The sequence below is a fragment of the Tenrec ecaudatus genome, chromosome 8 (genome assembly GCF_050624435.1).
Source record: "Tenrec ecaudatus isolate mTenEca1 chromosome 8, mTenEca1.hap1, whole genome shotgun sequence".
Classification (NCBI taxonomy): Eukaryota; Metazoa; Chordata; class Mammalia; order Afrosoricida; family Tenrecidae; genus Tenrec; species Tenrec ecaudatus.
Window position 1 is genome coordinate 47,412,601 of NC_134537.1, and position 25,614 is coordinate 47,438,214.

General features: G+C 43.1%; 1 protein-coding gene across 2 annotated transcripts in view; it reads left to right on the forward strand.

The window, feature by feature from the left end:
- Positions 1-17,409: 17,409 nt before the first annotated feature.
- Positions 17,410-25,614, forward strand: part of GPR156 (G protein-coupled receptor 156) — an 83,629-nt gene continuing 75,424 nt past the window's right edge. For both annotated transcript variants that reach the window (XM_075556360.1, XM_075556362.1), the window contains exons 1-3: positions 17,410-17,506; positions 17,619-17,620; positions 17,699-17,832. In XM_075556360.1, the coding sequence (XP_075412475.1) occupies positions 17,410-17,506; positions 17,619-17,620; positions 17,699-17,832 (233 nt within the window). The remainder of the gene's footprint in view (positions 17,507-17,618; positions 17,621-17,698; positions 17,833-25,614) is intronic.

Below are 25,614 nucleotides of genomic sequence, written 5' to 3' on the forward strand. Positions count from 1 at the left end.
GTGAAAGATAACACCCGGACACTCTCTTTCACTAATTTTGAGCCTCTAGGTCTATGTACAGGTTCCTCATGAGCACAATTAAGTTTTCAGAATTCTTATTTTTCGCAATGTTATTCATAATGCTTTATAATTGCCTTTGCATAGTGAATAAAATGATGGTAAATATCTTCATGGTACGCTCTGCTTCCAGCCATGATCCATCTACACCAGCAATGATCTCTTTTGTTCCACATTCTCTTCTGACTCTTGCTTGAGATTCTGTAAATTCTTTGTCAATATAGTGTTGTGACCAATGTTTAAATTATCGCTAGCAAAATTTTACTTGCACATGACATTAGTGATGTTGTTCAGTAATCTCTGCATTCTGTTGAACCGCCTTTCTTGGGAATGGACATATAGGGATCTCTTCAAGTTGGTTGACCAGACAGTTGTTGTCCAGATTTTGTGGCATAGACAAATAAGCCTCTGTTTGTGGAAACATTCCATTGGCATTCCATCAATTTCTGGAGCCTTTTTTTTTGTTGCCAATGTGCAACGGTGGACTCCTGATGGCCTAGTGGTGATGCATTGGGCTGCTAACTGAAGAGTCAGCACTTAGAAAATGCAAGCCTCTCCGCAAGAGAAAGATGAGGCTTTCTACTCTCATCGAGAGTTCCAATCTTAGAAAACCACAGGGACAATTCGACCCGGTCTTGCAGTGTCCCAGTGAGTCAGAATTGACTTGAGGACAGTGAGTTAGGGCAATTTGGACTTCTTATTTCATTCCCATCAGTTCTTGATAAGATGCTACCTCTTTATATGATTGAGCATAAGCCAATTCTTTTTATTACATGGACTCTGAGTATTCATTCCTTCATTTTAGTACATTGACTGGGTATTCGTTCCATCTTTTTTTTTTGGTACTTTCTGTGTTGTTGAATAGTTTGCCCATAGAAACCTCTAATATTCCAACCCCTGACTGAATATTTTTCTTTGATGTGGGCTTCTCTAGAAATCCAAATGACTACATCTGTGGGAAAAGATACTGAAGAAGCTCAAAATATGAGGAGACATCCCCCCCAAAATTGAATTTTTCAAAGTTATGTATTTGAATTTTTTACAAAACAACCTATTACCTTCAAAGTACTCTCCATTACACTTAATCCTTTTTTCAAATCTGCAATTCAATTCTTGGAAACATTTTCCAAACTCATCTGTTTGGATGGCTGATAACACCTCCCTAATTTTTTCCTTCACCTCTTCTATGTTGTCAAATTGCTGTCCTTTTATGTCCCTCTGCAGTCATGATAACAAAAAGAAGTTGCACAGAGTGAGGTCAGGTAAGTAAGGTGCGTGGTTCAAGAGAGCCATGCTGTTCTTTGCCAAAAACTGCCTCACTGAGATGGCTGCATGGGTAGGTGCATTGTCATGGTGGCAAAACTAGTTCCCTATCTGCCACAATCAGTCCTTTTTGTCCTACACTGTTACACAATCTTTTCAGAACCTCTAAATAGAAAGTTTGGTTAACAGTTTGACCTGGTAGAATGAACGCCAAATGCCCTATCCCCCTCATATTAAAAACAAAAACAAATGAGCATCATTTTGATCTTTGATTTTATTTGATGAGATTTTGGGGGTGAGGTGATGATCGCATCTTCCACTGGCTTGATTGATGCTTGATGCTCTTTTTCCCTAGTCAGTCAGAACCCAAGGCACAAATTTCACAGTGACCCTTCTCATTTCCAAATCTTTCATTAAAATTCGCTGAACTGAGCTCCAAGATAGTCCAGATAATTTCCCCATCTCTTCAGTGGTCTGTTGTTGTCTTCATGCACAAGTGCATGAATTTTGTTGGCATTTTCATCTGTTTAGGACAGTGGTTCTCAACCTTCCTAATGCTGCAACCCTTTAATACAGTTTCTCATGTTTTGGTGACACCCCCCCCCAACCATAAAATTATTATCATTGCTACTTTATAACTGTAATTTTGCTACTGTTATGAATCAGGCTGAAAGGGTCATTTAATCCCCAAAGGAGTTGTGACCCACAGGTTGAGAACCTCTGGTTTAGGAAGTTGATGGACATCCAGACTGAGGTTTGTCAATTGACATTTAAGCTTTTTTGAAATGAGAAAACCACTTGTATACTTGAGCTTGTCTTTGTTAGCTGTGTTCAACATCACAATTTTCTGCGGCATTTTTTTCTGAGCAGGAAACAAAATTTTACACTGCATGCTATTCTCTCTTAAATTAGCCATCACAAAAAAATGAGGTTTGAGCAAAACTGCTTTTACGAAAAAATTCATTGTGACCAAAGAACCTTCCCAGGTGATGCCACTGGGTACACTAACTCAGAGTGAGTTGCTTGATGCTCACCTATAGGGAAAATATGTGGTATGAAAGCTTCACCCAGCAGAACCTTTTCCTGTAGTTTTTTTTAGGGGAGTGGAGTGGGGTGGGGGTGCACAGGGAATCCCTTGACAAGCAGCTGAAATGAAGCCAGGGGCTGACTGTGGGATATACCATTAATTGCTTGTATACAAGTTCAGATTGAAGCTGAAGAAAATTAAAACAATTCACAAGGGGCAAAATATGACCTTAAGTATATCCAATTTGTATAACACCACGTACCTGTCCGTTTACTGTACTGTGGTGGCTCTTGTGTTGCTGTGGTGCTGAAAGCTATGTCGCTTAGTGTTTCAGATGGCAGCAGGAGCACCCAAAGTGAACAGGTAGCAGATCTTCCAAACTAAAAACAGACTGTGAAGAAGGAATAGGTTGTCCATTTCTGAGGAATTACCAACTGAAAACCTTATGAATAACAGCAGAAACACAGTGGCTGCAACAATAGGTGCAAATATGATCATCGTAAGATGGTGCAGTAGCAGGCTGTGCTTCATTCTGTAGTCTATAGTGCTACTGTTAGTCACAACCAACTATAACACCTAACAACAACAAGGAGCCCTGGTTATCCTAGATTAAACATTGACCTTCTACTCTCAAGAGCAGCAGTTTAAATCTACCAACCACTGTGGGAGTAAGATGAGGCTGCCTGCTCTCTGGAAGATTTAACAGCCTCGGAATTCTATGTAGAATCACTGTGAGTTGGAATCAACTCAATGGCAATGGGTTGGGTTTTCTTTTTTTTTTTTTTTAAAGTATACTATTTATTATTTGTTTTCAAGGCTTTTTACTGACATGCAAAATACATAAAGGTAGAGGGCTTTATGTTTTTTCACCAATGTTCCTCAGGTGCTTAGAACAGGGCCTGTCATATTGCTCTTTTTTAAAGAATATATTGACTATCAACAGCAACAGAATTTTGAGAAGAAAGCAAATGTGTGACCAAGGAGTTCTGTGTAGATCCCTGTATACACATCATCCCTTAACCAGTCCGTTCCTTCAATGTCTGGCCTTTCATGACTCAGCTTTATTGCTGCCAATGCAAGGACCAACTTAACGGGTGCTGAGACTATGAACCAAGGCAATTGTGCTTATAAAAGAATATAGGGGATGAGGTGCAAGCGAGAATGCAGTGTATGTGTGTTTTCCAATAGGCCCATGTTGTTTTTCCAGCACAAATAAATACCAGATTACCCTCAAAGCAACAGAATTTACCCACATAGTTACCATTTCCAGCATCCTTTGTCACCTCGAAGGAGCCCTCCTGATACAGCGATTACACTCTCAGCTGCTAGTCACAAATGCAAGCCCCCCAACCACTCTGTGGGAGAAAGATGTGGCAGTCGGTTTCTGGAAAGGTCACCATTGTCGAAACTCTATGAGGCAGATCTACTCTGTCACCTAGGGGCACAGTGAGTTTGAACAGACTCAGTGGCAATGAGTTATTTTGTTTTCATCTCTCAGAATGAATTTTGAGTTCCATGTGGCTTCATTATGCTCCTGCCTTAAAAAAAAAATCCTTTAACTTGGCTTGTTATGAAGGTCTGTCAGATTTTCTTTTTCTGAAAAATGTCTGAATTTGACCTTCATTACTAAAAGACATTCTATTTGGATATTGTATTCTGTGTTAACAGTTTTTTTGTTTTATTTTTTTGTTGATTTTTCTTTTAACACTTTAAAGATATTTTCTTAGACTCTCTAGTGAAGCGCATGTATGTACATATAGAGGCATTTACTTTAAGGAAATAGCTCATGCATTTGTGGGGTTTTCTAAGTCTTGATTCTGTACACAGGTCAGGCAGAAAGTTACAGGATTCTTCAACTTCAGGTAGGCTGAAGATGTGGTTGCAGTTGCTGATCCAAAACCTGTAGGTCAGGGAGTAGGCAGAGACTCTCCCATCCCAAGAATTAGAGGTCAGTGGTGAAAAGAGTGTGTGTTAGGCAGGGTTTTCTAGAGAAATGAAACCAGGACACTTATGATTTTATATGCATATAAGAGAATAGATTTACACAGCAAGAAAGAATATAACAGCTAATTAGTCCACACAGCAGAACAGAGGGTTCAGTTCAAGTCACTAGCATAGGACAGTGAATCTACTGGAAGTCCTTCAACTCCAGTATCTGGGCTGCTGGTTCCAAAGGCAAGAAGCAGACAGCTGAGTCCTCCCTAGGGCAAGGCAAGCAGAGTCTGCCCACAGGAGCTTTCTCAGAACTTTGCCAGAACATACTGGATGTGGGCCACACCTTCAAGAATATTCCCCTTTCAACTGATTTGCTGCTCACATTAGATCACAAAATGGAAGACCGTTGCCTAGTGTTTGCCAAGCCACGGACACACAGCATTCTCCATCACAGGTGTCCTTTCAGTTTCCTTTGGCTAGAATGATTTCTGAGAAGAAATCTGCTATGGAGACCAGACCCAATCCAGGGATACATATGGCAGTCAACTAAAAAGGAGGGGGAAAGAATGAAAGAGAGAGAAAGAAAGAAAGAGAGAAAGAAAGGAAGAAAGAAAGAAAAAACCAGGGTAGCAGGGGAACAGGGCACTAACCCACCCAAGGGGACGGTATTGTTTATATTGCCACAGGAGAGGGAAAGGGGACCAGACTTCAACCCAGTGCATCAAGGTGTGAATGAAACAGGGAGGTCTGTGGGGCAGCCCCAATCCCCACTATGTGGACACCCACACCCCCACCCCACCCTGACCAGAAGAATGCACTTCAGAGGACAGCGCTGAAGGAACAGCTCGGGGAGAGGGGCTCATCTGATCAGAGCACACAGGAGCCAACAAAGAGGGAAGGAGACAGAGTGGAACACAACCTCACCCACCAAGCCCAGAGGATGATATTCCTGTTCAGAGCAGCCAATGCACAGAGGGCCAGTTCCATCATAAGACTTGACGTCCCTTACCGACCCATAGCACTACGGGGGCAACACAGGAGACCCAGTGTGAGAATTTTGCCCCATCTGACCACACCATACCGAGGTGAAACACTAAGGGCATGCAACAGAACAGCAAGGGGAGTAAAGCAATGAAGTCCCGGGAAATACCAAAAATAGACTTTAGGGCCAGGGCTTGGCACCCCAACAGATGTGACTGGAAAACACTACTAAAAATCAACAAACAAAACTGTTTATAGGCTTTTGGTTTTTTGTTTGTTTGTTTTGTTTTTTTTTTTGCTCTGTCTTGTTTTTGTGTTTATTATCGTCTCTGCATGTCTAGCTAGATAAGATAGGCAGGATAAGAAATCTGGAGGAGAAAACAAGGGGACTGACAGTTCCAGGAGAACATGGGAGAGGGGAGGTGGGGGAAAGGGAGGGGGTTGTCAACAAACCCAGGGGCAAGGGGAAACGAGTGATCTAAAATTGTTGGCAAGGAGGGCATAAGATGCCTGATGCAGCTTGATCAAGGGCAATGTAGCCGAGAGGAATTACTGAAACCCAATGACAAAAATAGAGGAAACAACTAGGAGGTAAGGAACATTTACAGAGGTCTAAATACAGGTATGTACATATGTAAATATATTTATATATAATGATAGGGGAATTGATCTATTTACATATATTTATATGTTAAGTATTAAGGTAACAGACGGACATTGGACCTCTACTCAAGTACTCTCTCAATGAAAGAACACTTTGTTCTAATAATGGGGCATTCTATAATGCTTACCTTCCTGACAGGATCTCTGAAGACAAAATGGATGCATAAGCAAATGTGGTAAAGAAAGCTTATGGTGCCTGACTATCAAGGGATATAGTGTCTGGGGTCTTAAAGGCTTGAGGATAAACAAGTGGCCAGCTAGCTGAGAAACAACAAAGCCCACGTGGAAGAAGCACACCAGCCTGTGTGATCATGAGATTTAGATGGGATCAGTTATCAGGAATCAAAGAGCCAGAATGAAATAATTATATCAATGTGAATGAGGGGAAGTGCAGAATGGAGACCCAAAGCCCATCCATGGACAACTGGACATCCCCTTAGAGAGGGTTCACAAGGAAGAGATGAGCCAGTCAGGGTGGAGTATAGCACCTATGAACCATACAATTTTCCTCTAGTTCTTTAATGCTTCCTCCCCACTCACTATCATGACCCCCATTTTACCTTACAAATCCGGTTAGACCAGAGCATGTACACTGGTACAGATAAGAGCTAGAAACATAGGGGATCCGGGACAGATAAACACCCTCAGGACCAATAATAAGAATAGCAATACCAGGATGGTAAGCGGAAGGTGGGAGGAGAAAAGGGGAACCGACTACAATGATCTACATATAACCCCCTCGGGGGGGGGGGATGGGCAAAAGAAAAATGGGTGAAGGGAGACAGCAGTCAGTATAAGACCTGAAAATTTTTAATATAAATTATCAAGGGTTTATGAGGGAGGCAGGGGAGGGGAGGGTGTGGGGAAATACTCTGATACCAAGTGCTCAAGAAGAAAGCAAATGTTTTGAGAAAGATGAGGGCAACAAATGTACAAATGTGCTCGACACAATGTATGGATGTATGGATTGTGGTAAGAGGTGTAAGAGTCCCTAATAAAATGATTTTTAAAAGAGTTGTGCAAACACCACCAAAAAAGAAAGAAATCTGTCAGTCTTATAATTGTATATAGTATCACTTCTTTTAAATTTTATTCATATTGCCTGCTTTGAACAATTTCATTGTGATGTTCAGTGGGCATTTGGTTTGTTTATTGTGCTTGGGGTTCATGGAGCATCTCGAATCTATATGTTTATACTTTTCATCTCCTGACAAGTTTTCATTATTGTTTCATTTTTGCTTATTATTTCACTCAGATATTTTCTGTTTGCCTCCTTTATATCTTGAGATTCCAATTACTGATATTTTATATTACTCATTCCATCAATCGCTGAGGCAATACTTATTTTTATCAATTATTTTTTTCTTTGTGCTTCATTTGGATAACTTATGTTACTATTTCTTTAAGTTCACTAATATTTTCTTTTGGAGTGTCTAATGTAATAGTTTTTGTTTTATATATCTATATTTATGGATGTCACATTTAGGTATTTTTAATATCTTTCTTTTCTCTCATTTTGTTCATATTTTTTCTTCATATTCTTTAACACATTTATAATTATGCTTCAAAGTCTGTTTACTAGATATATGATTTCTACCAGTTCTGTGTTTATTTTTTCTTTTCCTTTTAATATATAGTTACAGGTCATATTTTTTCCCTTTTAAAAAAATCATTTTATTGGGAGTGAATATAGATATCATATCATTCCATAGTTCAGTCACATCAAGAAGTATTGTATAATTTGCTACTACAATCAGTTTCAAAATATTTTCTTCCTTCTTGAACTCTTGATATCAGCACCCCTTCACCTCCTGCTCCCCTGATTGTACCCCACCCCCGGGAACACTTGTGCTTCTTGTTGCCTATAAATTCATCAATCCTGGGTTTCATATAGCAGAAAACACATAACAAAGATTCAAGAAGGCTACTCACAATCATGAAATACACCATAGATAAAACCTTAATATAAACAGAGAAAGAGAGAGAGTGAGTATTGAAAACCAGATCAGGCCCAAAGTGTATCAGAGTGGGCCTGGTGACAAGGTTTTCACTGTTCAAGTCAGATTTATCACGTTGTCTCCTGTAGTCACATTGTATCACGTTGTCTCCTGCAGTGCTCTCTTTGGTAACTAGTTTATTCACACCCCTCAATTATGGTTAAAGAGAAATCCCTGGGGGCTTACTGTATTTCCTGTGTAGATCTGACAAATGTCTCTTGGGCTTCCACGGACATCCATATCCTTCTGCAAACCAGAATCTCACCAGCTAAGCTGTGATATGATTCCCTCCCCTGGCTTTGGATGATATAATTTACAATTCTTTGGTCACCGATGCTGGTGTGCTTCTTCCATGTGGACTTAGTTGACATCTCAATTAGAAGGCTGCTTGTTTGGAAACAAGCCTTTGAGACCCAGAAGCTGTTCTGTCTGATACCCAGGCACTACCTAATTTCTTCATCACACTTTTCTGTAGCATCCCTGTCTTCTGTGTTTCCTTCATAAGGGCGAGTATCAAGCAGGGCCATGTTGTAAGAACTAATTGTTCTTAAATTGGAGCTAAGATTTAGTGTGAGCCCAACATGTATTCCTGGATCTGTCTTTTATTTGCTTCCGCCTCGCCTTGGAAACCTCCCTGTTAATTTATGGTAAGGAATTGCATCAGTCATCTCCCTGGAGCATAAGGATGTTCTGTTAATAGTGCCAATCATGAACCCCTGGCACTAACTTGTAAGTCATTAAGAGAGGGATAGCCACTGACACTGTCAATCGCAGGTCTGCTGGAATAATAGATTTCTTCATACAGCAAGTAGGACATTCATGTACTGCGTCAGTGTTGATCCATCTCCCGATCGTTCAGGATTCTTAGCAGAGCTGTCTTCTGCTTTTTCAAGCATTACAAATTTTCAGTCTTAAGTCCTCAGGTTATAGGTGTGTTCGAGGTGGGGTAGAGTTCCCCTGGGAGTTTCCACATGAGATCTCTCTGGGGCGGCCTTTGGAGTGTACCTTGAAGATCCAGTGTTCTACGGCACTTAGCTTGGGACCCCAGGGTGTGTACAGAAACTCATGCCAATGTGGCTTATTAGTTGGATATTACCAGGCATACTGCCCCTTAGGGTCCTTAAAAGTATTGTTAGTCTTTTCTTCTAACAATACTTAAAAGTATTGTTAGCCACTTGGAAGTTGGCCTCCCCATTTTTCTACCAAAAGACATACACTTGTCTTTTCCAAGACATCTGTTCACGTTCCCCTCTCCTGACTTGCCTTTCCCATCGGTCTCCCTCATCCCTGTGATAGGAATAAGTACCTCTCCAGAGGGGAAATCATCATATCTTAACATCCTCTCCCTGTCCCTTGACAATTTGATCTCAGCTGATGTGAAGAGCCTTCCACCCAAGTGACCTTCAAGATACACACCTAGAGAGGATGGTGCTTGGTTCATGGGTACCAGTCAGGCACTCTGCCCGCCTGTCTGGCCACCCTGGCCAGCAGACTGGATGCTCTGCAAGCCCAAGCTTGTCCTACAACCATGAATCCACACAGTATTTGTTCTTTTGTGATTGACTAGCTTTACTCAGCATAATGTTTCCAGATCCGTCCGTGTCATGAGGTGTTTCTTGATTTCATCACTATTTTCTATGAATACATAATATTCTATTGTCTGTATATACCAAAGTTGTTGTTTTTTTTAATCCATTCATCTACGGATGGGGATTTAGGCTGTTTCCAACTTCTTGCTGTTGTGAACTATGCTAAAATGAACATGGGAATGCATACATTTGCTCATGATCTGTTTCTTATTTCTTTGGGGTAGATGCCCAGCAATGGTATTGCTGGGTTGTCTGGTATTTCTGTTGCCCTCTGTTTTAGAAACCACCATATCACCTTCCACCGTGGTGATACTTATTTACAAGTCCACCAGCAGTATATAAGAATTCCAATCTCTCCTCACCCTCTTCAGAATTTGCTATTCTGGGTTTGTTTGTTTTTTTAAATTGGGCTATGATTATAAGTATTAGATGTCATCTCATGGTTGTTTTGACTTGCATTTCCCTGCTGGCTAGTGAAGGAGAGCATTTCTTTTTGTGTTTGTTAGCCATCGGGGTGTGAGCCTTTGCAAATTGTCTATTCAGGTTCTTTGCCCACCTTCTAATGGGGTCATTTGTTTTTGTTGTTGTTGTAGGCTTGTAATATTCTGTAGATTTTAGTAACTAATCCTTTGTTAAATATCTTTTTTACTAATATTTGGGCTCTCGTTTTACTCATTTGATGTGAACAAGTGTTTTATTTTTAATAGGTCCCAGTCATCTATTTTGTCATCTACTATGTGTGCTTCCTTTATTATATCTGGTAGTCTGTGTATGCCCTGCATTAGGGCCCTTAGATTTGTCCCTATTTTTCACTTTTAATACATGATAATTTTTACCAGTTTTATTGGAATATAATTCACATGTCTTACAATTAAGAGTTCAATTAGATTAAGAAGAGTTGCACAATCATCACCACAATCAATTTGAGAACATTTTCTTCTTTCTCGTACTCATTGTTATGAGCTCCCCGTTTCCCCCAACATCCCCTGCCATGCCCTCAAGAACCATTAATCCAGTTACTATCGCATAGATTTACCTATCCTGGATTTCACATAAAGGAAAACATACCAAAAAACCCTAACAACAATAACAAAGTAAGACGGAAAAACCTCAATGGAAAATCAATCAGAAAATATTAAAAAGCAGAACAAACTTAAAATGAGTCAAAGGGAGATCAAATGATTGGTGCTAAATTTTAACCTAACTGCATCTGCGATAATCCACTCGACAGTGTGCTTTGCATAATAGTAAGGCTGTTCACAAGCTAGTCTACGCTCAGAGGAGATCCACAGAGGTTTCATCCAAATGTAGTGCCCTCTCACTTTTATTAATTTTAACTGCAACAATTTTAAAGTGGGTCAAAAGGGAGCTCTAATGAGAAGATAGTATATTTTAACCCAACTACATCTGTCATGATGACTTTACAGGTTTCTCTGTCTGACAGTAAAGTTACTCACATCCCTTGACCAGGATCAGAGGGGTTCACTGGAGGCGTATTCCATGTGGGGACCCTGCCAATGGATCTGGGGTTTCCACTGTCATCCACAGCTTTTTGGAAACCAGGTCTCCACAATTGAAACTCTGATACTATTCTGTCCTCTGGATTTGGACTTTATTATTACAATGCTTGGGTCATACAGGCTGGTGGACCTAGTTAATGCCTCATTTAGCTGGATATGCATTTGAAGACACTTTAAGATCCCAGACGCTGTTCTTTCTGATGCTTGGGCACCATCTAGTTTCTTTGCTATACTTTGCTATAGCACCAGAGAAACAATAAAAATCAAAACACAACCCATATCTTCAGTGATCACTTCATGGGGGGTAATTATCAAGCAGGGGCATGAATACATTATATATATACACATTTAAAAAGATCTGTTGTTGAATGCTGGGGGTTTTTGTATTTCTTTCTTTCTTTCTTTTTTGTATTTCTTTAAAGAATATTGGATTGTGTTCTGGCATGTAGCTACATTATTTTTCAGTCAGTTCAATTTTTTTGAGATTTGTTTTTAAGTTTTACTTGGTCTAAGAGCAGATTCTAATCTAGGGTAAATTTAATTCTACTACTCAGGCTAATTTTACTTAAGGCTCTAGTCTGTATATTACGAGATCTTTCCAGCCTATCTAATGAAAATATATTCTCATCTCCAAAATCCAATCTATTCTCCCAATTTCAGTGAATTGCTGGAGTTCATTTTGGCTTTCCTCCCTGTGTTGTGGCCAGTGAACTGTCTCCAGGCCATTAGCTGTTGACTCACAGGGTTCCTTTCTTTTGTTTCCACCCCTGACAAGCCATTGCCCTATGACATCTGATTTGCAACATCTGACAAAGGTTGTTTCACATCTTTTGTCTAGTTGTCTGATTTTTGCAGTGAAGAGGTAATTCGCATAGCAGTTAATTCTTTCTGAGCAAGAGCTTTGCCAACTGCAAAACCGTGTTTTCATAGGTATTTGTATGGCTAGGCTTCTTTAATGGGTAGAAATAAAGTATAGAAAATTACAGGAGATCATATGAAACGATATGGGGCTGTTGAGGGTTCCGATCCTATAAAAGATCTTGGTAAGTCTGAGAATAGTGTCACTACTGATACAATGTCTATCCTAATTACTGGGTACAATTTTATAAACAAACAAACCCAACCCACTGCCATTGAGTCAATTCTGACACTGTGATACAATGTAGGGTTTCCAAAGCTGTAAATATTTATAGAAGCAGATCTCCCAATCTTCCTCAGAGCAACTGGTGGGTTTGAACCACTGACCTTGTGGTTAGCAGTGAACTTACTCAAGTCAAGCTCTACTGTGCATGGCTTTGACTTTGCAACTAGAGTTTGCCCTTAGAGACTGTCAGATATTAAGAAAGAGGTAGGTACTTGGTGTTCTCTAAGGGCCGTTCTCTTTGTGCCTTTGTGGATTCTGCCTTGATCTTGGGATCAGATGTCATCCCATTACATTCTCCGATATACTTTTCCCCATCCACTTCTCCAATAAATCAGTGCTTTATGAAACTATTCAACTCACCCCTCTCAAGAATAGATCTATTCACTATCACACTAAACCTTGGTGGATGAATTTCTGAGAATGTGTGCCGACTTTGGAATTCAGTGCCCAGTAGCCTGGTACGTAAAGCTCCTATATTGTATATCCATGAACTTAAAGGGGATCAAGCACTCCTATCCCTTAAAAGTGAGTGTAGTCTGTCTGTTTGAGGGGATCCTAGGAATATACTCTGAAATTTATCTCATCAAGTTGCATTTTTTTAGAACTTTATGGTACAGATTGCTGGTTCATCATGTTTGCAGTCTCCCAGAGCTGATTTGAACTTGTGATGTTCATGATTTGTATGATACGCATGTAGACCAGGGTTTCCCAACCTTGGCTCTAATTACATTTGGGGCTAGATTCTTGGTTGTCTTGTGCATTATAGAGCGTTTAACAGCAGCGACAATGGCCTCTATCCACTAGATGTCAGTAGCATCCTCCTACCAGTTATAACAACCACAAATGCCTCCAGACGTTGCCACAGATCCTTAAACAAACCACAAAAAGCAAACCCAAGGCCATGGAGTTGATTCTAACTCATAAGGACCCAAGAGAGGACTTCTGAGACCGTAGGTCATTCATTACCAGCGCAAGCAGCCTCATCTTTCTTCTGTGAGGAGGCTGGTAGATCTGAACCGCCAACCTTATGATTAGCAGCTAAATGCTTCACCTCCAGCACCATCATGTCTTCTTAAATATATTCGAGTGGGTGTAACATTTTTCAGGTTGAAAGCCACAGATGTAGATGCTTGATGGCATGTCATACTCCAGAACATACCAGAAAAGGTTTCTGAGGCTGTTTATGGGAAGCTCTGTGTGAGAACAGCTAGCCTCCTCTTTCTCCTACCTAGCAGTAGTACATCACCTACCTAGAAGCACAAGGCTTATCTGACAGGTTATCCGGTGTGTGTGTGTGTGTGTTTGTGTGTGTGTGTGTGTGTGTGTACACACCCACATAAATCGACATAGATCAAGTTTACTGCTGTTGAGTTGATTCTGACCCATAACTTTCCTATAGGACAGAACAGCATTGCTCCTTAGGGTTTCTGAGGTCATAAGTCTCTTTCAAAGCAGAAAGCCTCATGTTTCTGCAGCAGATCACCTGGCGGGGTCCAACAGCTGGGCTTGCGGTGAGCAGCCCGATGCCTTGCCCACTCTCCCACAGGAGCTCTTACACACGCCAGAGAGCTTCAAAAGCTTGTGGGAAAATCCCATGATCTTTTCCCTGCATTTTCCCACTAGCTATTTGACACTACTCATATATATGCGTACCCTTGGGTGTATTTCTAGACGATGTGAGAATACACAAACATGGACTTAATTCAAGCCTAAGCCCACTGTCATCTAGTGGATTCCCGCTCATTTGTCAGTTAAGTGCCACCGAGTCAGCTACAGCTCACAGCGACCCTATGTACAACAGAGCCAGGCACTGCCCAGTCCTGGGCCATCCTCACATTGGTTCTTATGTTTGCATCCATGGCTGCAGCTTCTGTGTCACTTGCTCGTGTCCCGGACCTTCCTCTTATTTGCTGTCCTCTACAGCATATCCTTCTCCAGGGACAGGTCTCTCCTGACAACATGCCCAAAGTATGTGACACAAAGTCTCACCATCCTTGCCTCTAAGGAACTTTCTGGCTGTACTTATTCCAAGACAGATTTGTTTGTTCTTTTGGCAAGTCCATGGTATTTTAATTCTTCTTCACCGGCTCTTCATTTTTCTTTATTCACTGTCCAACTTTCACATGCCTACAAGGTGATTGAAAATTCCATGGCTTGGGTCAAGTGCACCCTTGTCCTCAAAGTAAGATCCTTGCTTTTCAACCCTCTAAAGAGGTCTTGTGCAGCAGATTTACCCAGTGCAATGCACCCTTTGATCTCTTGACTGCTGTTTCCGGAGCATCGATCGTGGATTCCAAGCATGACAAAATCCTTAAGAACTTCAATCTTTTCGCCATTTATCATATTACCTATGGGCCCAGTTATGAGGATTTGGCTTCTCTTTAAACTGAGTTGTAATCCAGACTGAAGGCTGCAATCTCTGATCTTCACCAGCAAGGAATTCAAGTCCTCCTCCCTTACAGCAGTCCAGGTCGTATCACCTACATATGAACTCAGAGCGACACTCTGCGGTTTCCAAGACTGTTGCCGGCCTCGTCTTTCCCCTCACCTTTTCCCTGAGGAGTGGCTGGTTGTTTTGAATCACGGGCCTTGTGGAGGTTCAGGTATAAAGGTACTTATCTGCCAGCATGATTAAAAGAGCAATAAAGAAGAAATAGCCTTTCAGTCATCCTGTATGTACAATATGGTCCTGGTAGCCTGTGATACTGCTTTCTGCTACAAGACACAATAGGAGATGAGTAACCAAAAGTCAGAAATGAACATTTGATTTAAAGTAGGCTTCAAATAGTCAGATATTAAAATTTATTTCTTAATTTTTCAGTCTTCTGACCAGACTGCACAAGAATGTAAATGTCTTGACAGGAGACAGTAGCTTTTAGTTCCCTGGGGACTGCAGTGTAATGAATCTGGTAAATAATTCAGGAGCACATGAGAGGCCAATGAACGGGCCGCACCTGGGGCTGTATTGTTCCTGCGTGAGCACGCAGCATCCGAAGACGGCATGCTCCACCTTGCTCTGGCTGAAGCACCGGTCCTGTGTTCAGTGGTGGCTGTAATAATGAAAGTAATTGGTATGTTTGTTCTTTTCCAATTTTCTTCCACAATCAAAGAACAAGGCGCTAAGCCCTTTAAAAACACACAGCCGAACCGGCCTCTTTAACTGTCCACCGGTAAAAAATTCAGATCTATTGTTTTCTACTAAGAGGTGTGCCGTTTCCTAGAGGCACTTCTACCTTTCCTATCAGTGCTGTTTGAGCCTTTCTGTCTTTCCCCCTTTGTGATGTAAAGTGGGACTTCCTTGCAGATCATAATATTTATCTTGTAAACATCTGCTAAGAGCAACAGCACCGTTCTCCTGCCACCCACTCACTCACTCACTCACTCACTCACTCACTCACTCACTCACTCACTCACTCGGGGAATTTCGGGACGTTTAGGTTCTCAACCACCTGCACAGTCTACCCCTTTTTGTAGTAGCCAAACCGTTTTTAAAAACAAAGAAAAGACTCTTGGCAAAGGACATTCTTCTGTGCCTCAGGTTGACTGAATATAGAATGTCCCTTCACTCACGGAGAGAAGAGGAGCGAGAAGGGCCGAGGCTGTGCATCCCAGCAGCGCAGGGTACCCGGGTGAGTGCTTCAGTCCAGGATCAGACAGGGCTGCGGCCATGAGTTGCAGGGAAAGGTCCTGCCAGGGCAGCGGGGAAAGGAAACTGTGTTCTCCAGCTTCCAAGTTGGTCTCGCTCTTGGCCATTGAAAGATCTAGAGAGAGAGACTGGAGGGCCTTGTATCTTTACATTATCCGATGTGCTTTCTCTTTTTAAAATAGTGTTTATTATAAAATCCACTGCTGTTGAGCTGATTCTGACCACGGCAACCCAACAGAGGGTCTCCAAGAGGAAACCTTGATGGGAGGCAGCCAGCCTCTTCTCTCTCCCTGAGGGGCTGGGCTAGTGGGTTTGCATCACTGCTGTTGTAGCTAGCAGCCCAAAGCCTAATCCACAGCATCACCGGGGTCTTGTCTTTAAATGAGGGTTTAAACATGTGGTTAGGAGTCCTGATGGCATAGTGGTCACACATTGGACTACTACACCAAAGGTCAGCAGTTCAAAACCACCAGCCATTCTGCGGGAGGAAGATGGTACTTCCTCCTCCCATAAAGAGCTGGAGCAGCAGTTCTCAATCTGTGGGTCACGACCCCTTTGGGGGTCGAACGACCCTTTCGCAGGGGCTGCCCGATTCATAAGAGTAAAATGACAGCTATGAAGTAGCAACGGAAATCATTTTATGATTGCGGGGGGTGGGGGTCACCACAACATGAGGAACTGTATTAAAAGGTTGCAGCATGAGGAAGGTTGAGAACCACTGAATTTGAGTCTCAGCAATCTGCTGGACCCATTCTACCCTGACCTAGGGGTCACTATGACTCGATGGCTGTATTAATATATTTTCATATTATATATGCATATTCATATTTTATGAAGGGGGAAGCTTCAAAAGTTTATGGGAAAAAATCCCATATATTTTCATTTCGTTTTGCCACAAACTTTTAAAAGCCCTCTACTAGATAGAAGACGTGACTGTATAATAAAAGTATAATCAAATCTGTCTAATCAGTCACGAGGGGCCTGGTGGTACAAGAGTGAAGTGTCCACTGCTAGCCACGAGGGGGGCAGCTCATAGCCACCTAGAGACAGCCCTGCCAGTTTGTTCCCACAGCAATTACAGCCAGGAAACCTTACGGGACAGACCTGCTGTCACATGAGATCCCTATACGTCATGGAATCGACTTAATGGCACCCAGCGACAAGAAATCATGTGTAGGTACAGATGTAAATTCAAAACATCCATCAATTTGTTAACTGGTTTCCTTTCCTTCAGGGACTGGGGCCAGAGTACTTGGAACAGTGACTGCCATCTGGTGGCAAGCCAGAATCATCCTGTGGCGTAACCTGATGGCTTCTGAGATGCCTGCTCTTGACTCACGTGGTGCGCACTGGCAGCAGGGGGCTCCGGAGACCCTGGAAGGTGTCTGATGCAGGAGCTGGTGCACTAACTCTGCCTTTCCACCTGAATGGGTTATTCTCCTTGGATTCTGAGCCAGGTGTCCGTTCCAACATGGGTCCTCTGAAGAAAAGCTTTGAGTTGCTTTTGTGGTTTAATCGAAGACCAGCATCCCAACCATTGGGTAACCAAGACTGAATCATCGCATACCAAGAGGGGCATGAGGTGACATGGAGCCTGAAATCAACTGCTCCGGATTCTGTGACAGTTTTCCTGGCCAGGAGCTGACACAGAGACCATTTCAGGATTTCTGCAGAACAATTGTAAGTGAAGAGCCCCATTGAGCTTCTTAGGTATTCTTGGTAGGGGAGGAGGGCCTGAGGACGTGGGACTAGGAGAAAGAAGAGGGGCACTGCCCACCCAGGGTTTATCTTTGCAGCCGTGGCAATAATGGGCCATTCATGTCTCATCTACTGAAGATTGCTCTTTCTTCACCACTTCCCCTTATTCTATTCCCAGACCTCATCCGACAGCAGGAAAGCTCTCTCTCCGGTGTCTCCTGTCCTCTTGGGCATTGTTTGGACTTTTCTCAGCAGTGGACTTCTCCTGGTCATCTTCTTTCTTGTCTTCACAATTCGCTGCAAAAAGAACAGGTAAGCAATCCCTGCCCAGTTTCTTGTCTTCGATGGTGGGAATTAGGAACCTCTGAGTGCTGGGATCATTCAGTACCGCAGGCTGCTAGCAGGTATCAGCAGATCTTGTCTCTTCACTGTAGCACCATGCTATCTGAGCAGGGGCACCGGAAACCATCCTGGCCTTTGAGTGCAGTTTCCTCTGTATAAAGAGAAAGGTCGAGCCTTATATTTCACATTATAAGATTACAAAATGAAAACCCTCTCCGCAGGATGATGTGTGCCTGCTCTATGAGAACACTGTGGTTGTCAGGTGCAGTTGAGTGGGTTTGAACTCATAGTGAAGTTACGTGCTACAGGGTGAAGCAGCGCCTCCCTGGTCCTGCTCCATCTTCACAGTCATTGTTGCCTGAACCCCTGTTGCCTCCACTGTGCCAGCCCATCTTGCCGAGGGGCTGCCTCTGTTGCTGGCCTTCCACCGAGCACATTGGAGGTATTTTTAGTTAACACAGTGAGCACATAGAGAAACCTCTCAGCGCAACATAAAAGCTCTTGGAAGGCACGTGGAACCAGCCTGAGGGATGGTGGTGCTGAGGTTTCTCCCAATTCCAGGCCCCCTTAGTACCTGGATTTTCTATCCAGAGAGTCACTCACTCATCAGAGTAAGTAGGCCCCGTGCGACCTTTCTCTCTGTGCTGCTCCGATGTGTCGTGCTCATTGTCTGGGGTTGGCACTCCGTAGGAGATGGTGTGTCATCGACCTTTTGAAGCATGGAATACATTGAATTCTTCAGGAGCTGTAACAGTCTGCAGGACCAACCTCCACGTGGCAAAGATGTGTGGTACTCAGTCCTGATGGTACCTTGTAGGCTGCTCAGCCACATTTCACATTCTATTTTCTCAAATAGACCAAGCGTATTTCCATCGCAGAGCCTTTGCACTTGCAATCCCGTTACTGTTTCCTGTAAATCTTCCCAGATCGCCATAACCAGTTCGTTCTCATCTTATAGGTCTTGGCCCGACTGTCATCTCTTCAGAGAGAGTTTCCCTGATAAACAAACAAAAACCAAACTCATTGCCACCGAGTCAATACCAACTCGTTGTGACCCTGTAAGGCAGAGTAGAACTGCCTTTGTGGGTTTTTAAGACTTTGATTCTGGAAGTGAGTAGAAAGCCTCATCTTTCTCCCACAAAGTGACTGGTGGTTTTGAACTGCTCACCTTATGGTTCACAGTCCAGTGCATAACCCACTATACCACTGGGGCTCCTTCCCTGACAAAAGTAACTTCTCCCAACAGCCACCTAGCCCCATCTCATTGTATAACCCACCACCCTGTTTTATTTTCTTCACAGCAGCATAAATAACCTTGGTTTGTTTGCTGTTTATTTCTCACCACAGGGTCTCCAGAATTAGAACAGATTCTGGAGTGTAACAGTTGCTCAGCGAATAGTTGTTGACTGATTCTAGAAGGGAGGAGATTTAAATCACCAGTGTGGTTAGTGCCAAGAAAACGCATTCATTTGAAGTCGAGAGCAATAAGGAGCACATTCTACTCATCTACAACACAGTTCTATTATGCAAATTAATATCTGATGTCATTCTTATCCCGGAGAACTAGTCCTTTAAAGCATTCAAGGGCAGTGCTTTTCACAGTTCAATAGGTAGTCTTAGCTGTAAGAAAATTCAGAAGACATAAGCGAAACATACCACTAGAGTATCCTACTCAGGGAACTGGTTCTAACTGGCTTAGACATAGCTGAAAAAGCGAAATCAGAACAGAGTCAAATTTTACAAACTGGGGTGAAATGGGAAAATACCCAGAATGGGGGAACATGCCAGGTTGAAGCCCTGGAGTGGAGTCTTAGAAGAAGCATCATGAGCCTTGCAGGAGCCTGGTGTGGGAGATGGGGTCATTGCCAGCCAGTGAAAGTAACACCTGAATGTATGGATGTGCTTTATACAATTGATGTATGTATATGTATGTATATGTATGGATTGTGATAAGAGTTGTATGAGTCCCTAATAAAATGTAAAAAAAGAAAAGAGCAGAAAAAAATGATTAGGGCAAAGACTGTACAGATGTGCTTTATACAATTGATGTATGTATATGTATGAACTGTGATAAGAATTGTATGAGCCCCAATAAATTGTTAAAAAAAAGAAAGTAACACCTGTTCAAAGCAGCGTGGTTGACCACCCTCTGTGAGTGGAAACCACCGGTCCCAATCCGTCCTCTCCAAGATACTTGGTTGCTATGCAACACACCCTGCCCTTGTTTCCTAGGAAGGAGATTATGATTCTAGCAGGGAGTCAGCCCATAACTTTTCCTGTTTTTGTTACCCAAACCATGGAGAGCCTTGAGAATAATGAGAATCCCAGAATATTTAATTGTGTTCATGCAGAACCTGCACATGGATCAAGAAGCAGGTGTACAAATGGACCTGAGGTTTAAACTCAAGAAAGGTGTGCATTAGGATTGTATCCTCTCACGGTATCTATTCAAGCTGTATGCTGAGCATATAATCAGAAAAGCTGGATTATAGGAAGAAGAATGTGCCATCAGAATTGGAAGAAGGCAAATTGACAACCTTTGATATGCAGATGACATAGCCTTGCTTACTGAAAGTGAGGAGGACTTGAAGCACTTGCTGAAGAAGAGCAAGGATTTCAACCTGCAGTATGGATTACCACTTAATGTAAAGAAAACAAAAATCCTCACAGCCGGACCAGGCTCCATGATAAATGGAGCCAAGGTTGAAGTTGACAAGGATGTCATCTTGCTTGGATCCACAGTCAGTGCTCATGGAAGCAGCAGTCGAGATCAAACTATGCGTTGCATTTGGGCAAATCTTCGCAAGACCTCTTTGGAGAGTTGAAAAGCAAGGATGTTCCTTCGAGGACTAAGGTGTGCCAGGCCCAAGGCTCATATGCATATGAAAATTGGACACTGAACAAGGAATGTCAAAGAAGAATAGAGGCATTTGAATTAGGGTGCTGGTGAGGAATATTGAAAGTACCATGGACTGTGGAGAGAACCAACAGATCTGTCTTGGAAGTATAGTCAGAATGCTCCCTAAGGGCCAGGCCGGAGAGACTTCGTCTCATGTACCTTGAATGACAGGCCGGGTAAAGCGAGGGGCAGTGAAGAAGGGGAAGGCCCTCGCCCAGTTGGATCAACACCGAGCTGCAACAACGGGCTCGACACCCTCACGTGACAATTGTGAGGAGGTTGCAGGCCCAGGCAGGGTTTCTGTTGTCCCTGCGAGGTCGCTTTGCGTCAGAGCTGACTTGCTGGCCTCTAACCACCACCATTATTTCTGTTCACCCACACTTTACGCATTTGGAGCTGTCTGGTTTCATTTCAACCACCATTGTGAACCAGGAAAGATTAGTTCAAAGGCCCCATCTTCCCTTAGTGCATCTACTGGCTGCCTTAATGGTTCCAAAAACAGGTGTTCTCCCTACAAGATAAAGCTCTGCAATGATGCTGCAAGTGTAGAAGGGGGAACAGAGAAGACAGTTCCCTGGGTTTCAAATCAGTTGACGGCTAAAGAAAGTGCAGGTGCCAAGCAGATTTACAATTTTGATGACACGGTTCTCTATTGGCGGCAGATGCCCCCAAGACCTACGTCTTGAGATTTAAGCCATAAACAGCAACTGTGGTAAATCTATAAACTAGACCTCTCTGGGTAAAAATGGTAGTGGAAACATGGTAGTATGTAAATGAAGATAATGACTAGTTTTATTAGTACTTTGGTTACAGAGTTAAGTGCATTTTGAGTATTATGGCCCTGTCCTGATTTCCCACAACCCCTGATATTTTCAGACAGAGTATTATAGGATGCAGGGTTTTTCACGAGTTTCTATTTCCTGGTGAGACGGAAACACTTGCAGACAGCGTTCGAGCAGAGGCAGCACAGGTATTTATTCCATTGAAAACATTGCTGCTTGTCTTGTTTGCAGTGGGAGCGTGAACTGGCATCAAGAGTAAATTATTAAGAGGCACTGTGAATAAAAACACACTTTATAATTAACCGGCTTACACCGTCAGGCAAGGCAAGATAAAATGATATCATTTCCACAGTGTTTTAGTCAGCAATAAAATGTGTTCAAAGGTGCAGCCTCACAATCAGATCCTTCCGTTGGTTTCTGGCCTGTGATTTTTAAATATATGACTATGTGTGCATGGGCCTGCACACACCTGCTTGTTCACATGTGTGCATGCATGACGCGGCATGGAGCTATTGGTGGGGTGTGTCACTAAGGGAAAATGTTTTCATAAAATGAAATAATACAACAGTCAAAACATGGAAATAACACAAGTGTTCATCCACAAATGAATGGATAATCAAAATAATGGGATATGCATAAAACGAAATGCCGTTCAGCCATCAAGTGAAATGAAGTTCTAATACATGTTTTCTGATACCAGTTGCAATTTTAGGAATTCCTCGGGCCATGTGCAAGAAGCTTAATAACTTTTAGAAGGACTCACAGAACTCGTTTTAATCACAGTTAAGATTTATTATAGTGAACATATACAGATGAAAATCAGTCAAGGCAAGAGGGCCTAGGGAAGGGAGCACAGTAGTTCCAAGTTCAAGCTTTCAGTTGTCCGCTCCCAGTGCAGTGATGAGAGTCGGAACTTCCAGTACCTACATGTGGCAATACGGGTGGGCTGTGGTTAACCAGGGCGGCTCCGCCAGTCCATGATCTCCAGAGTTCTGTTGAGACTCAGTCACATAGATAGGGCTACCCAATCACGTGGCTGCCTCAATCTTCAGCCCTCCAGAGTCAAGTTGATTTGATGTGGTCCAAATCACATTGCTGGCGTAGACTACCTGGCATGACCCATGGCCCTGGGGTAAACAAAGACACTTATCAGGCAGGACATTCCAAGGACTTAAAGATCACCCTCCCGGGGAGCCAGGGCAAAGGCCAGACCTCTCTGTGGAGATGAATCCAGCTTATTCTGAGTTTGGGGCCAAGATTCGCTTAACAGCAAAAAGATGTTAAGATGTTTTTTGTCTGAGCATCAACATTTAGTGTGGCATTTGCAGGAACTATCTGGAGGAAAAACAATGGGACCGACAGTTCCGGGGGGACTTGGGGTGGGGGCTAGGGGGGTAAGGAAGTGGTGTTAACAAACACAGGGACAAGGGAACAACATGGGACCCGAAATGGTAGTGGGGGGGGGGAGTGGCAGGCCTGGTGGGGAATGATCAAGGGTAAGGTTGCGTAGAGAAGAGGTATAGTTGTAGCCCAGGTGGGGACGGAGCATTGTGGTGAGGCAGGAGGAAAGTCAAGGGAGATGGAGGAAAGAGCTGGGAGTCAAGGGGCATTTATGGAGGTCTAGACAAAGACATGTACATGCAAATATATATATGAGGATAGGGAAATAGAGCTATGTGTTTATATTGATAGGTTTAGTATTAAGGTGGTGGAAGGACCTTGGGCCTCTACTCAAGCACTCACTCAATGCATGAATATTTTCTTTTATTAAATTGGCACTCTATGATGCTCACCCTCCCGACACAACTGCTGAAGCCAAAGAGGGTGAACAAGTAAATGTGGCGAAGAAAGCTGATGGTGCCCTGCTATCGAAAGAGTTAGTTTCTGGGGTCTTAAAGGCTTGAAGGTGAACAAGCGGCCATCTAGCTCAGAAGCAATAAAGCCCATATGGAAGAAGCATACCAGCCTGTGTGATCACGAGGTACCAAAGGGACCAGTTATAAGGCATCATGCAAAAAAAATATATATGTATATATGTGTATATACATGTATATGTGTGTGTGTGTGTGTGTGTATACCATAGTGAATGAAGGGGGAAGTGCAGAGTAGAGACCCAAGGCCCATTTGTCGGCCACTGGAGATCCCCTCATAGAGGGGTTTAGGAGAGGAGATGGGTCAGTCAGGGTACAATGTAGTACCGATGAAGAACACAGCTTTCCCCCAGATCCTGGATGCTTCCTCCCGCAACTACCATGATCCAAATTCTACCTTGCAGGACTGGATAGGGCAGAGGTTGTACACTGGTGCATTTGGGGGCTGGAGGCACAGGGAATCCAGGGTGGACGATACCTTCAGGACCAGGGGTGTGAAGGGTGATGCTGGGAGAGTAGAGGGTGAGTGGGTTGGAAAGGGGGAACTGATTACAAGGATCCACATGTGACCTCTTCCCTGGGAGATGGACGACAGAGAAAGGGGGGAAGGGAGACTCCGGATAGGGCAAGAAATGACAAAATAACAATCTATAAATTATCAAGGGCTCATGAGGGAGGGGGGATTGGGGAGGGAGGGGGAAAAAAAGAGGACCTGATGGAAAGGGCTTAAGTGGAGAGCAAATGCTTTGAAAATGATTATGACAAAGAATGTACGGATGTGCTTTATACAATTGATGTATGTATATGTATGGATAGTGGTGAGTTGTATGAGCCCCTAATAAAGTGTAAAAAAAATCATTTTATTGGGGGCTCGTACAACTCTTATCACAATCCATACATACATCCACTGTGTCAAGCACATTTGTATATTTGTTGCCATTGTTATTCTCAAAACATTTACTTTCTACTTAAGCCCTAATATCAGCTCCTCATTTTCCCCCTCCCTCCCAATAACCCCCTCCCTCATGAACCCTTGATAGTTTATAAATTATTATATTATTTTGTCATATATTATACTGTCCGACGTCTTCCTCAGGGAGGGGGTTATATATAGATCCTTGTAATCAGTTTCCCCTTTCAACCCCACCTTCCCTCCACCCTCCTGGTATCGCCACTCTCAGCACTGGTCCTGAGGGGTTCATCTGTCCTGGATTCCCTGTGTTTCCAGTTCCTATCTGTACCAGTGTACATCTCTGGTCTAGCTGAATTTGTAAGGTAGAGCTGGGATCCTGATGTCTAGGCTGCATCTGTAAGGAAACAAAGTAACCAGGAAAATTCGAACAGCCGACCTTTGGGTCAGCACCAAAGTGCTTTTCTGTTGTGCCATCAAAGCTCCTTTGCGCCTCCTCAGGCCAATCGTTTTCCTCCAACTCCCAATATATTTGACGACCAATATTGATAGTATAAGACTTATTTGCCTATCAACAGTGCCATTGTGTTATAACCAGTGTTATTCAGAAGCGTTTCGATTGCAGCTAACTGTACCCCAGGAAAGGTCTCATTGTATCCGACTCTGGGCACAAGGATGGCCATAGTACATTGATACAAGCTACAAGTGCCTCCCAGACTTCCCAGGGGTCCAAAGGACTGTCAGTCGCACAGGCGTGCCCTGTGAGCCCCGGCAGCTGCAGTGGAGGCCCACAGCCTCTGGGCTACTTTTGCCTCGCTCTGTATTAAAATAGCCAAGAAACCCAATTGGGTCAGAGGACAAGCCCTTTTTCCAATGCTCCATCCAAGCACTATGCAGCGTTGTTTATAGCGTCTACCTAATCCACTTTATTAGAGTTTCATCTTTCAAGGTGGAGTCCCATCCATTGTCCTCCTGGAAGGGAATGTCCTCTAATCTGGTATCCTAGTTAAGGAATGTTGTTTCTCTGAATGCCCTACCTTATGAGAAGCACGTTTAGCTGGTCCCACAGTGCCTCGCCTGGCACTGCCTCCCCTTTGCTGTCTTGTGCCTGTGTTTAATTCACCGGCATGATGCCACCACATGCATATCCTGTCCCCCCAAACATCAGGACCTCCCACGATGGTTAGATGGCTGATGTGATACGTACATGTACTTCAGGCTTCCCTGGGCTTCTTGTGTCTTGGGGATGAGGCTGTTTTCCAAGAGGATTTCTGATGACCCTTTGCTTCC